At 50.0% G+C, this 13,139-nt stretch overlaps 4 protein-coding genes across 4 annotated transcripts; 3 read left to right on the top strand and 1 right to left on the bottom strand.

The window, feature by feature from the left end:
• Positions 1–1,601: 1,601 nt before the first annotated feature.
• On the top strand, positions 1,602–2,837 carry PV05_09249 (uncharacterized protein; the record flags this gene model as incomplete). The annotated part of the gene is made up of 1 exon (XM_013458833.1): positions 1,602–2,837. The coding sequence occupies one exon, from the start codon at positions 1,602–1,604 to the stop codon at positions 2,835–2,837; it is 1,236 nt and encodes a 411-aa protein (XP_013314287.1).
• A 637-nt stretch (positions 2,838–3,474) lies between these two features.
• On the top strand, positions 3,475–4,116 carry PV05_09248 (uncharacterized protein; the record flags this gene model as incomplete). The annotated part of the gene is made up of 2 exons (XM_013458832.1): positions 3,475–3,493; positions 3,545–4,116. The coding sequence occupies 2 exons, from the start codon at positions 3,475–3,477 to the stop codon at positions 4,114–4,116; spliced, it is 591 nt and encodes a 196-aa protein (XP_013314286.1).
• Positions 4,117–5,335: 1,219 nt separating this feature from the next.
• On the bottom strand, positions 5,336–6,154 carry PV05_09247 (uncharacterized protein; the record flags this gene model as incomplete). Its single annotated transcript, XM_013458831.1, has 4 exons — positions 5,336–5,643; positions 5,700–5,817; positions 5,894–5,926; positions 5,993–6,154. 4 exons carry the CDS (start codon positions 6,152–6,154, stop codon positions 5,336–5,338), a joined length of 621 nt encoding a protein of 206 aa, XP_013314285.1.
• Positions 6,155–10,193: 4,039 nt separating this feature from the next.
• On the top strand, positions 10,194–12,153 carry PV05_09246 (uncharacterized protein; the record flags this gene model as incomplete). The annotated part of the gene is made up of 3 exons (XM_013458830.1): positions 10,194–11,156; positions 11,202–11,415; positions 11,648–12,153. The coding sequence occupies 3 exons, from the start codon at positions 10,194–10,196 to the stop codon at positions 12,151–12,153; spliced, it is 1,683 nt and encodes a 560-aa protein (XP_013314284.1).
• Positions 12,154–13,139: the final 986 nt, after the last annotated feature.

Genomic DNA, 13,139 nt, shown 5'->3' with positions numbered 1-13,139 from the left:
ACTGCTACGTTGGCAGGGGATCTGCGCCAGGAAAGGGCCCAACCTTTGCAGGCGGGCAAGAATAGCCTGACATATATCGGAAGTGCATGCATGGTACGCAAAGCGGCGTAGATGGTCAGCAAAGACAAGCATGAGGCTGAACATTCAACTTACCATTGCTTGGCCCATAAAGACCCCAATCACTTGACCACCGGATTGAGTGATGGCGCTGCAAAACGGAATGCATAGCGCTCGTAGAGATGTGCCGTCCTGAGATCAAAGATACGAATGTTTGGAAAGCTTCTCACACTTGGGTGCCACTGACGGGACGATATTTGGAGTGCATATCGCCTGTTCGTGCATTGGAGGATGAGCGCAGTGATCCATTGGGAAGATAGGCACACAGTTGAATGCGACTGGCATCAGCTTGGATCAGGTTTTCTGTGGTTATCGCCCAATGGTATTTGGCTCAGCAACTGGACGAAGGTCGAGAATCCTGGTACGGAGTACAGAAATCCAAAAGAATCCTAGTGGGACAGGCCCAGGTTTCAGCTATAAGCCACAATCGCTACTCCGTACATGACGGGGGATCCCCATACAATAATTGACCGGTTTCGTTGGATGCTGGAACCGCCAAAGTCTGATATCATTTCCAAGATCCCTGCAATTGAGGAGATCACGGATCTTGTCGCCTAGCTTGGTATTAGCTTGTTATGTGGTAACGGACCTTTGGCTTCGAAACTTCGGATGAGTGTGACGGTAACGACTTCTCCTCCGACGCTACAACCCAGACTCCTGGCCAGTGTCAGCGCAATTTGATCTTTGACTTACATAGTAAAGCCTGATGATGAAGCTCCCAAATGCGCCATATAAGGACATGCCAATGATGGCGTAAACCCGCCGTTAGCGAACAAGCACAGTCTGTGTGTGGCCGCTATCGATACCTGAATTGCGATTTTAGCATTGGGCTATGGCATCCATCTGCAAGTCTGCCGGGATGGTGTTCATCGGGAGCAATGAAGTTGCGCTCTGCGTGGATGAAAGATCTCCATTTACTGTGGTCTCTTGATTGCCGAGGTCCCATATTCTTATTTCGTCAAATCACGGGAAAGCGAGGCTGGACTTCAGCCTCGCCTGGAGCAGAGTTTGCATCCAACTTGCTTGACGCATTGACCTTCGATTTCCTCGCTTGCACTAACGCGCAATGTCTCTGACAATAAGTTATCAACTCCTCCCAAACTACTCAGCATAGTTCCAGGACAAGCGGCAAAGATATCGTCGTACAGACCTAGCACGGAACGAGCGGTTCTCCGCATTGCCTGATATCTACCGAGTAAAGAGCCTAAATGCGAAAATGCGAAGCGGGGGTCGTGGTTGCGATCGATGGAGAGGCAGCATCGTGCTCATTGAACTGCTCACGTTGGAATTAGTTGCTCGACAGCCGAGTCAATGGTCACCATCATCGATACTAGGCACGTAAACTTCGTGACCATATCCATCGAATTCAGCCGGAAAGAGTTCTGCGTCATAGTATCAGAAGAATATGTTACTCTACGATACTCCTCCAGATTGACAGTGCGAGTCACAACTAAGCCTACGCTCGTGGTCGAGAAAAGCACGCAATGAAGACCTTCATCTGCTTTGCTCTGGCTTCAGCAGCCATCCTCGGAGCAGCTGCAGGCGCGCCTGCTTTGGAATGTCTTCCTACAACCCCTAGTCCATCGTTCGCTACCAACAACCCTCTCTTGCCGGACCCGTTTGAACTCTTGTCCGGAGCACGCGTTGCCAGCAAGGAGGACTGGTCTTGCCGTCGTAACGAGGTTTCGCAACTTTTCCAACAATACGAGCTTGGAATCAAACCCGGTCCCTCTCAAAACCTGCAATCCGACTTCCAGAGATATCAAAATGACACGGGTGGCAATCTTACCTTGACTGCATCGAACGGCGACACGGCAATATCTTGGACAGCCACCATCACTTATCCAAACTCGACAAAACATACCGGACCATATCCAGCATTGATCGCGCTTGATCTCTTGACAATCCCCGCGCCCGATGGAGTCGCAACAATCACATTCTTCGTCTCAGAATTCGCACAACAAGACAATACGACCTCCCGCGGGAAAGGCCTATTCTATGAGCTCTATCCCGATAATTCTCCTCAGGCTGCCGGCGCATTGATGGCTTGGTCCTGGGGCGTATCGCGCATCATAGACACTCTCACCAATAGCAGCGACACCGGCGTTGATCCAACACGGGTTGGTGTCGTTGGATGCTCTCGGTGGGGCAAAGGATCGCTCGTGGCTGGAGCCTTCGACGAAAGGATTGCCCTAACCATTGTTCAAGAGTCAGGTTCAGGCGGCGCCGCGTGCTGGAGATTATCAGATGTCGAGAACGTCAGCGTGAACGGCACCGATACCGTTCAGACAGCTCACGAAATTGTCACAGAAAACGTCTGGTTCAGTACCGAGTTTGAAGTATTTGCAAGCGAAGTCGACGGCACCCAGAGACTTCCCTTCGACCACCACATGCTCGCCGGTCTCGTTGCCCCAAGGGGATTGTTGGTCATTGACAATATAGGATATGAATGGCTGTCACCATGGAGTAGCTATGGGTGTATGACTGTAGCAAGACAGATCTACAAAGCTCTCGGAGATCAGCAAGCAATGGGTTATACCGAAGCTGCCAATCATACTCACTGTCAGTTTCCCATTGAGGACCAGGGTGCCGACTTGGATGCTTTTGTAGGGAAGTACTTGCTGGGTGACCAGAGCCAGACAGATGTTTTCAGGACCGAGGCCGACTTCGATTTTGACATGACGATGTGGATCGACTGGGAAACTCCAGATATCAGCTAGGTTGACCGCCAAAGATTCCATGCAAGGTCAGACGGGACCATGCTCACTTTCGAAAAAGCAGCCAGATTACCTACGCCTGCCTCTCTGGCAGCGCAGGGTATGGCATGAGTAGGGCGTTCTAGCCTGTCTCTTCCGTTGTCTTGACCTTCGACCATGTAATTGTGCATGCGTGCCACGAACCCAAATCTCGATCTTCGCGATTCTGATATGAAGGCTATGTGCCGTGTTCACTTCCTCGCCTTTGTCTATTCGATGGACGAAGTAGGCGCATGGAGAAATGACAGTGATTGAGAAGCTGTCGTCATTGGGAGATTAGTGGCTCGTGTTTTGAAGACTTCTTTGTTTGGACCGGACACCTGCATTGCCAGCCTTCTGTAGCTAAAGGTGAGAATTGATCGCCATAGTCTCTAGATTGCTGGGATATTGCTCGCGAAGTAAGTGCTGGCGACAACCGGCAGCGCAAGTGCGCAAAGAAAGCGCAGTCAGTCTCCACGCATCTCTCACTTTGAGTCACTCTTTCTCGTGACATTTCTCTCTTTGAGAGTTGCTACTTTCACTTCGAAGCACGATCCATCTATGACATCGTCAATTGATTGGTATCTGCTCACATCCAACTAAAGAACGTTCTCAAGTCAATATGGGTCGTTGGGGCCATCGTCAGTTACTACCCCTATGTTGTTCTGTGACTCTACTAACGGAAACGAAAGGCGTCTTCGAGGGAGACAACGACTACGATCTCAAGTCCGACGTCCTCAAGGAGGTTTCGAAGAGACTCAAGGCCGAGGGAGTTCACGTCGACAATGAGCAGTTGACAGAGTTGCTAGACAACATGCAAGATCCCGACTTCCGACCGACCTCATCCTCAATCACTAGCCAGCAGCTTCGTGACCACCTCAACCGCATCGGCGGAGAGCTCTTCTTACACTTTCGAAACAATCCAGACTGCTTGTTCGGCGAATATACCATGGTTATTTGTGGAGCTGTCATGATGGAAGCAAGAATAAGGATCTCGGTAGAAGACCGTATCCATCTACGTCAGGCAGCTCAGAGAACCCACAGCTACCCGGGCTATCAGAACCCTATGGCGGACACAGGATTCCGTGATCCTGGAAAAGCACAGTTCCTCGCAGCACTCGAGTACTACGAAGATGACAAGCCTCGAGACTTCAAAACGCCAAAGTATCCCGCAATCAGACCACTATGCTTCCGCTCGCTAACAGTGGAGCAGTTGTTTCAACTGCGGACGGATCAAGGCCGACCCCCGAACCAGGTTCTGTGAAGACTTGTGGTCGTTGCAAGAGGGCTTGGTATTGCAATCAAGAGTGTCAGAGAGCTAACTGGAAAGGACACAAGCTCGTTTGTGGCGTGCCACCATTATCATTGGGAAGCCAAGGAAAGGGAATATTCAGACGTGGAAATGCCATCTGTCTCGGTTATGGAATGACGAACGTTTGAAGGCCAATCACTGACAAGGATGGACATCGGGAGGAAAGAGTCAGGCGTCAAATCGTGAGTTGACACGTCGATACTTGATCAAGGCCAGGCTCCGTGTTCAGAGTTGCGCAGCAGAAGATGAAGGCGACTGTTGAGATGCAGACATGGAATTGGGAGCTGTGAAAGAGGAATGCTGCAAAAAGATACTTCTATGCCGGACCAGGCGGAATCTTATTGCACTGGGACCGCGAATAGGGGGGTGTCCAGGAGCTGGTTACACCGTCTTTTAATGATTGAAGTCTCTACGCAGAAAAGCCAGTTATGCAATGGTGTCAGCACTCACTACAATTAAGAACGGGGAAGGAATGATGGAGAACGTCGAATGGGAGTTTCACGTTGGCTCATCCCGCCGTCTACATATCAGGGTATACGTGACCGACTCATGCGCATCGACACCAGCACATAAAAGCGCAGCTCTTAGACCCTCCCATACTTCGTTTGGTCACCAGCTCAAGGGGTATGAGCTCTGTGCCCTAGACACTACTTCCACTGGTGTATTCCGAAGCCTTGCTCTTAGCCTCGTATATTTTCCTGGCTGGGATGTCAAGCTGCATGCAACGGAGACCGTGTCACTAGTAGTACTGGCGGGAAACCCTGCTTTGACTGCTGTGAGGAAAGGATGCTTCAGCAATTTCGAGTTGGTGATCTCAGAGTAGCCCTTCAAATTCTCATATCTCTCTCAGCAAAGTTGGGCCTGGACAAGGGAATATTCGAAGCTGTCGAGATCGTCGAGACTGGCATCAGCTCCAAATTGCGGCAAGCATGATTTCTGTTTTCGATTTTTTTTTTTCATCTTTCTCTCTCTGTGCTCCCTCAGCTCCGGGCAAACTCAGACACTTCACGCTTATTGTGATGCTCTTGTCAGAGCCCCATACGTCCGTTCGCTCATGCCACTGGAAGTGATGGTCGCTCATCGTCGATAATGCAGCCACAGACCGACGGGTCCTTGCAACTGCAGGTACCTGAAGTCAACTCTGGCATAGGACCAGCGTCTCTCACGGCAATCACGGCCCAGGGATCTTGACAAAGGTCAGTACTAGCAACAACGAGCAGCTCAGGTAGTTTGGAGGGGCTTTACGGTCATAGTCTTCGCACATCTTCATGCACAAAATGTCCCATTTGCGTGATGAGATGCTTCCGATGTTGCCCAACGTGTCGGTGTTCGAGGTACAGTCACGTAAGATCATGGCGTCCCACGGATGTGCTGAACAAGTCTCCTGTGGTCCTTTGAATATCCTCATGTTCTCGGGTCTTGTGGAGAGGAATCCCCAGTCAAAGCCAGATCCAAGTGTGCCGCTGATGTTGACATTGACTAGGATATATTTGTTCAGTATTATCCCTTCTACTGGGGACACCATGGTGGCTCACCAGTCACAGAGGCCCAGTGTGTAGGAGGGGATGACTCGATATTGAATCCATAGAGCTTCGCTCCCGCAGATTGCACAAGCGCTTTGCATTTGACATCGGTCTCAACGATCCAGTTTGTCTAGGTGCAAGTAAGCCATGGTCCGGTGGCAATGTAGAGAGGGCTGGAGGATGGAACAAGAGTCTGTATGCCGTACCTGCTTGAAGCTCTCACCCCCCTTCATATGGTACTGGAGGAAGTAGTCAGACAACGCTCTCACATGAGATCAGTGTTTATGTTTCTGAATCAGACTCACGATCTTGCGCAGATAACTTGCTTGATTGTGATTCACCCAGGGCACGTCTTTGGCTTTGATCAGATCAAGGTCTCTCTGCTCGATTGGACAGTCTCGGAACCAGGCTGCAGGTCTGCTGCGTAACATGCATCGCGCCGATTCTTCTTTCGTGGCATGAGCCATTGTGAGGGGTACTCGAGGAAGAATGAATATGGCTCTTTCGGAGGAGGGAAGCAGGACTTTGATGCCGCTGGGTGATATTCAAGTGTTAGCGAGCAGATTGAAATGAGAATGGTGATAATAGGGAACCAAATCTTGCCGTGGACGAGACCTCTCCTTAAACTGTTCACGTTCTCAATCTCGACAGGGAAGATCTACTCACTGTGAGCATGAAGTGGAGTAAAATGGATGTCCCGAGGCTCGGAGATGAAATCCAGTTCAGTTGTGAAACTTTGGGATCTGACACGGAATGAACGAAATGTGGAGCGCAGGGAAGATTAGCTGTAGAGATGCGAATGCGGATGCGAATGCAAATGTACCAGAGACTCTTGCTCACAAAATTCTTGGCAATCTTCTCGAGACTAGCTGGTGCTCCTGAAATCGGCTGACAGGGTACTATACCTTGGTGTGGTGTCTTCCTTGGACACAGACTGGAATTTCTTGACCAGTACGGATACGTTCCAGCCCTGATTTCGAAATCCGCTGGCCAGAAATTCTATATGAGATTCGCAAGCCAATCATGATCATTGCTTTTTATATTATTGGGTTCATTAATCGTCCCCATTGCCTCTTCTCACAACACTAGAGCTTAGTACGAGCTCTCCCTGGCCAATTCTACGTTCTTTCCGCTGTATCTGAAAGTACTCGTCTAGGAGCGGAGACTTGCTGAATAAGCGGAAGTCTATCACGGGTCGACTGACGAAAGGGGCTGCAGCCTCGCCGACTGACTTCGACCGGTACCTAGGCTGGTTCGGCGTCCGGTTGAGTATGCTCATGCTTGTGAAGTAAAGGCAACGCCTTTTTTGTATGCGATCATGGAACTCGCCTCTGGACCTCTAAAATTAATTTTTAGGGCGTGTGGTTCGAGGAACATTTCGTCGTGCATCGGATGGAGATCGGCGAGAATCAGAGTGTCAAGTTCATCGTCATCCTCAGGATCCACGCTATCCTCCCTGGCTAGGCCTGGGGCAACATAGTACGTACAGTCTTGTTGGTGGTGCGAATTGTCGAGCCGTCTTATAGTCCTGTAATCTGCGCCACACCTGTAGCAAAACTCATGTCTGCAGGCTTCTGTGATCAAAAGTCAGTACATTTCAGGCTCGCCAGCACTTTGAAAGGCTTCATACTATTGCCACACGTCACGTGGTCGCAGCCCGCAATCCTCTCGATCCACGTCTGGCATTTGGGGCAATGTTGGTAATGTGCTCTTTTGAATTCCTCCGACTTCTCATCGTCTTGTGCGGCCTTTTTGTGCTGCTGATCCTGGTACTCGTTGCAGGTGATGCCGGTATGCCACTCGGTGTGACATTCCACGCAAGCTCGTCGTTGACACGCGTTGCATTGCGCATAGCTCAACCTCTCATCAGCAAATATCTGTGTTCCGCAGCCTGGTGTTGGACAACTAAACCCTCCTATTGCTTCTGTAAGGAATTGTACTAGTGTACGCTGCTTTTCATCCTCTGGGACATAAGCCTCGATATCTTCATACACCAGGGCTGCAGTACACTCGTCCGCTAAACACCGGATGTCGCCAGGCCTCTTGCTCGTACGCTCGCTCGCTACCCATTGAGATATGCATCCTATACACATATTGAAAGTATGACCGCAATGAGTTCTCGGCAGCTCGGTTAGCTGTAAAGGATCTGTACAGCCATCGCAGTAAAGGGCCGTTCCAGACTCAGTGGGTGGTGACAGCACTGCTCGTCTCCGTCGTCGCCTTGGCCGGTCGCGTGTTGGAATAATCTCAACTATAGCGCCATACTCCTCTATAGACTCGAGCGAAGCGTCGTAACTGAGGACCGTTCCTATATTCTGAGGATTGAAGTGCCTATTGAGAGCCCGGCATAACTCTTCCTTGTTGCGTCGCGAGGAGACACGTAATCCCAGGTGCCGACTCGGTCGGCGAAGATGGCTAACGGTCCACTGCCTGGAAGAAGGACGGAAGTAACTCATGTTGATCGCTAGACTCATGTTCAGATGCTCCGATTGTAGTTGATATGAAGTTATGTCGAGAGAGTCTAGTGGCGGGATCTTGATGAAGTGAGTGGAAAACAAAGTAAAGTTGAGAGATGATCGGGGAATCAAAAAGTACCATTTGAATAACTCAAGCACAGTATTCGATGAGAATCCAGGAGTGGAAGATGAGAAGGCCGGAGGCAAGGCTCGTGGAGGCTTGCTGCAGGCCCGTCCTATCTGTCGATATATGTTGTTCAGAGCTTTGACGTCAGGACGACCTCAGATGGAGATCTGAACTACAGATGTTGTAGATGGAGAGGCCTGGCTGAAATCGTCACCAAGGAGGTACCAAAGCGCGAACAGTAGTAACAATAGCGTCAAGGCTCAGGACGGCTTGTATAGCGGTAATTGTTCTCCTATGCCATAGATTCTAAAGGAGTGACATGTAGACCTCAAATATCAAAGAGCAAAGTACCGGCGAGTAACCATGGTTCGGTGCCTAGAGAGGAGGAAAATGTAGAAGAATGGCGAGGACGTGAAGTAGTTGCTTATCAGGCTTTGATGGCAAGCTACCTATCCTCCCTATCAAGGCTACCTAGGTATACTTATGGCAGGCGGGATCCTGGGAATTGTTTATGGTGTGACATTATTCGCAGCGATTTGCGTCGAGGTGACATCACGCGTCTCTTTAGTGTTTCCAAAAGTACGCGACAAGGGCGAGCAGATGTAGAAACATGTCAATAGCTCCTAATAGTCTCGTAACTAGCCACGAAAATCGTGGTTGCTTTGAGACGCTTGCTGGATGTCAAATGGAAGAGACCGGTCACGGTATCAATTGGTCCAGCCATATGAAGTCGCGCGAGAAAACTCTCATTCTTCAGGATTGCGGTGTGATGTTTGGGTGCAGGATGCCGCACGTGGCCGCGCTGGACGGAGGATCATACATCGTTCTGCAGGGTCTTTCGTACGGGCTACAACTTCAGCTCGGTTCGTAACTCTTGCACAGCTGAAATGTGGCCAAGACGAGCTGTACCTTGGACGCAGCGCAAGTCCCTTGGCGCTGGACAATCTTCGCAAATCAGATGGGAGGGACAAGACCGACTACTAGGTATCGTATTCAACTTGCATTTCTTACGCGGCGCCGAGGAACGAATGATGGCCATGCGAACGACAAGATCAAATGATCGACTACAGTCGGGACGATGAGATAGTTTTCGTCTGGCAATTCAGGACTTTGACAGACTACGACGTATATTCCTTTCAAGAGCCCACGTCGTTCTCCTCCCCGCCGATCTAGCTGAAGCACATCAGGCCGGTCACACCAGCGACTTATTGTCAGCTCTCTGAAAATACCCGACCCATCGCTCCAAGCTGCGAGAGAAATATTAACCCAGTGAATATAATGGCTGAAGCTCTCAGTCCGGAACAGCTACGATGTGATCCCGAGGTTGAGGCTACCTTGAGAACACTTCGAGACCATGAGAATCACTACACCCATCCCAGAGACCTTGTTTGTAAGAGGTGCTGGGAAAGCTATCAAGGGCCAGTGAAAGAAGGCTATATTTAGAGCGTTGATTTGTCGACAACAGCAAAGGATCTCAAAGAGAGTTCAAAAGTTTGTAACCTCTGCGGACTTCTGTACGTGCTTGTACTTGCCTCTGCAATATCAAGCACAGCGACTGTCTCAGTCAGCGCTTGGCGTACAGGAGATGGATTCCAAACTCTCTTTGTGCAGCTACATGTTATGCCACAAGGTCGAATGCATAGCTATGAGTTTGAGATATTCGCGGATTCAGGTAAGAGCTAATGAAACGTGGACTACACAAACAAAACCCGCCAATGAGGCTGACAATCTGAAGATGAATCAATCTCAGAGCTTGTCCAAGCACGCGAATTCTTGCTCGACGTAGCTTCCCCAGAAGCATTTCGTCACGCACGGTGTTGGCTCAGTGAATGCGAATGCGAAAGCCATCATCATTGTTCCAAAGCAATCGACAGTGCTCTACCAACAAGACTGATCGAAATTCCGGCTATAGGGAGCACTGACATGCCAAAGTTGCTTCTGCCAAAGTCAAAGAAAGGCCGCTACGCTGCTCTTAGCTACTGCTGGGGAGAAGTGCCCCAACCTTTCAAGACGACCAGCAAAACTGAGGAGGCATACATGAACGAGATAGCTTGGTCGAATCTGCCTCAGACAATCACTGACGCCATTACTGTGGCTCAACATCTTCAGATCCCTTATCTTTGGGTCGACTCGATGTGCATTCTCCAGGACTCCAGAGCGGACAAAGAGCAAGAAATCTCCAGACTGAGACAATACTTTCGAGGAGCATACGTGACGATAATTGCTGCTTGTGCAAAGTCTTCAACCGAAGGTTTCCTCGGTGTGCGCCCCAGTTATAGCCCGAGGGTGCGCTTACCCTTGAAAGAAGTCGGGGACGGTACGCCACCTGCGACAGTGTCTATTCGACTAGATCGCTGTCAATATAGGCCGTCGGTGGAACCAACTACTAGCAGAGCCTGGACACTCGAAGAAGCGGTACTTTCACCTCGATCGCTCATCTTTGCCTCGAACACGCTGCAGTACAGCTGCGAGACTGGAACATGGTACGCGCGCAGCAAATTGTCGTATGGTTCGAAGCAATTACATCCACTGACTTTGAGGAACGCCCTCAAGGGGCCGACAGCTGACTCGACGCACGGTGAAGAAGCGCTTGCAAGTAAACGCGTCTATCTTCGAGTAGCATGGCTGAGTTTAGTTTCCGATTATTCTAGCCGAAAAGTGACTAACGCTCAGGACAAATTGGTCGCTTTGGCTGCGTTGGCGGAAGAGTTCGCAGTTGTCCTGAGCCAATATGACCCATCTTTGAATCCGAAGTATCTCGCGGGATTTTGGGAGCACGACCTTCTGAAGAGTCTCCTTTGGCATACTGTGGATACAACAAGAAGTTCTCGACCAACAATGTATCTTGGACCAACCTGGTCATGGGCATCGATCAATGGTCGAGTGGTATTTCCAAGTGATGCATTGCATTCGGAACCATGGCACTGTCAGCTTGGCAGTGCCGTGACCTCTTTGGCATCAACAGTGCTCCCATATGGCCCGGTCACAGCAGGTGAGGTCAGGATTGTCGGCCTTCTGAAGGAGCTGGTCGTCACTTCGATGCATGGGCAAATTGATAGGTACCATTACCTGAAATTGCTTGATGCATCACGGAAAGCGGAGGTATCCGGTGGGCTAATTCTCGACTCGCCTACCGACGACATAGGTGCGTCGCAAAAGGTCTTCATGCTTCCGCTATCATGGAAGTATGCTTTCCTGACAGTAGATGACTGGCTGTGTGGTATTGCAGTTATTCCTACTGGGAGCAATTACTATCGGCGCGTCGGATTCATCTTTACGCAGGATGAGTGGATGTTTGAGCATGATCGTCACCGTGATATCGTGGTCATTTGAAAGATCCGTAGAAGAAGCTGGGACTTGAGGGTACACACCACTAGCACTCGCTGGGAGGCAAGATGCGAACGTGGCTGCTTTGGCTTCGATGCCATCAACTCAAGAACAGGAAGATTCCAATATACAGGGATCTGAGGGCCCTGGGAACCAGGCTACCGAGGATGATATCCAAGCCGTCTCATCAGAGTCGCAAGATCTTCAGACGGACGTCGATGAGGACTTGCTGTCTTCGAACAGACAGCTGAAAGAGGAGGTTACCCAGCTCAAGAAAGAACGAGATAATTTCAAGCAAGAGGTTGACCAGCTTTTACAAGAGAGGAAAGACTTGCAGTCGAGTCTCGCTCATACGCAAGACCAGTGCGCCAAATTAGAATCGGACCTGGAACATCTGCAGACCATCGAAGCAGGTCGGAGCAATGAAAGCCAGCCGCAAAAGTCTACGAATGACTATCCTGATGAGCTTGCCTCAAAAGCGCCAAGGGTCAGAAGAACTCGACTCCGTGCAAATGCGGAAGAGAGTCAGGCAACAGCAAGACATCAATCGTGGTGAAGTAGATCCGTTGAAATCTTCGCCAGTCTCTGGAGCACGGCAAGATCATGGAGAGGGTCAAGGAGTCGAAGAATTGGGCAGGGCTTCACAAGTGACAACGACAACCTCGGCGATGTTACCAATGCCACCAACGGCAGCAGAAAAAGCTGAACAGCTATTGGGCATGTTTGTATTGGTGTGGGATCATACTCAGGAGGAGATGGATGCAATACTCTCCTATTTCGTTTCTTTGTTTGGGCACAAAGCCACTGTCGATGCCAAGATTGAGGCTATTGACAAATACTGTATCGGCCCATTCAACAAGCCTAACCCAGAGCCAGGGTTCTGTCTGATGTCCAAGCTGGTGGGAAAATCCGTCAAGCAGCCTGACCAGATGACGCAGAATAGCTGCCCTTACTGTAAAGAAAAGCACAGGATTTGTCTTTGGGCAAAGCACGTACCCGGCGTTGCCACGGGATTTGGTACAAGGATCAATGGGCGCATTGCAGACGAGAACGATGGCAGGACTTACAATCCGAGCGCAGAACCAAGAACTGTGGACATAGCCCGCCAAGAGGTCAGATGGGTGCTTAAAAAGCGCAGGTAAAAAGTGGACGAGCCAGGAGAGGTACAGTTCGACGTTAGAGGTATTATTTTGTAGATAATTCCATCAGACGTAACTTGGCCTCGTCATAAGCCCGGGCTTGCCTCCTTCGTTCCGAGCTCCAGCTATGCTCCGGCCAGCTATGCAGCTGAAGGAGAGCCGACAAGAACATGATGTCGATGTTTTCCAGTTAATTACTTATTCGTCAAGAACTTCGTGTCGAAACTGCGGAGCTGAGAATGATCAGACGAGCAAATCTCTCTCGCTAAAACATGCACAACAATGCCTGGATCGGTGTTTCAACTACATTTTGATTTGTTAATAACAATAATTAGGTCGATAATTGCGATGTACTACATCTACCAGGCTAGCAGCCTGTCCAGCTGGGCTTTGATGTCAATGA

The sequence above is a fragment of the Exophiala xenobiotica genome (genome assembly GCF_000835505.1).
Source record: "Exophiala xenobiotica strain CBS 118157 unplaced genomic scaffold supercont1.5, whole genome shotgun sequence".
Lineage (NCBI taxonomy): Eukaryota > Fungi > Ascomycota > Eurotiomycetes > Chaetothyriales > Herpotrichiellaceae > Exophiala > Exophiala xenobiotica.
This window is presented reverse-complemented; position numbering and strand designations above follow the sequence as displayed.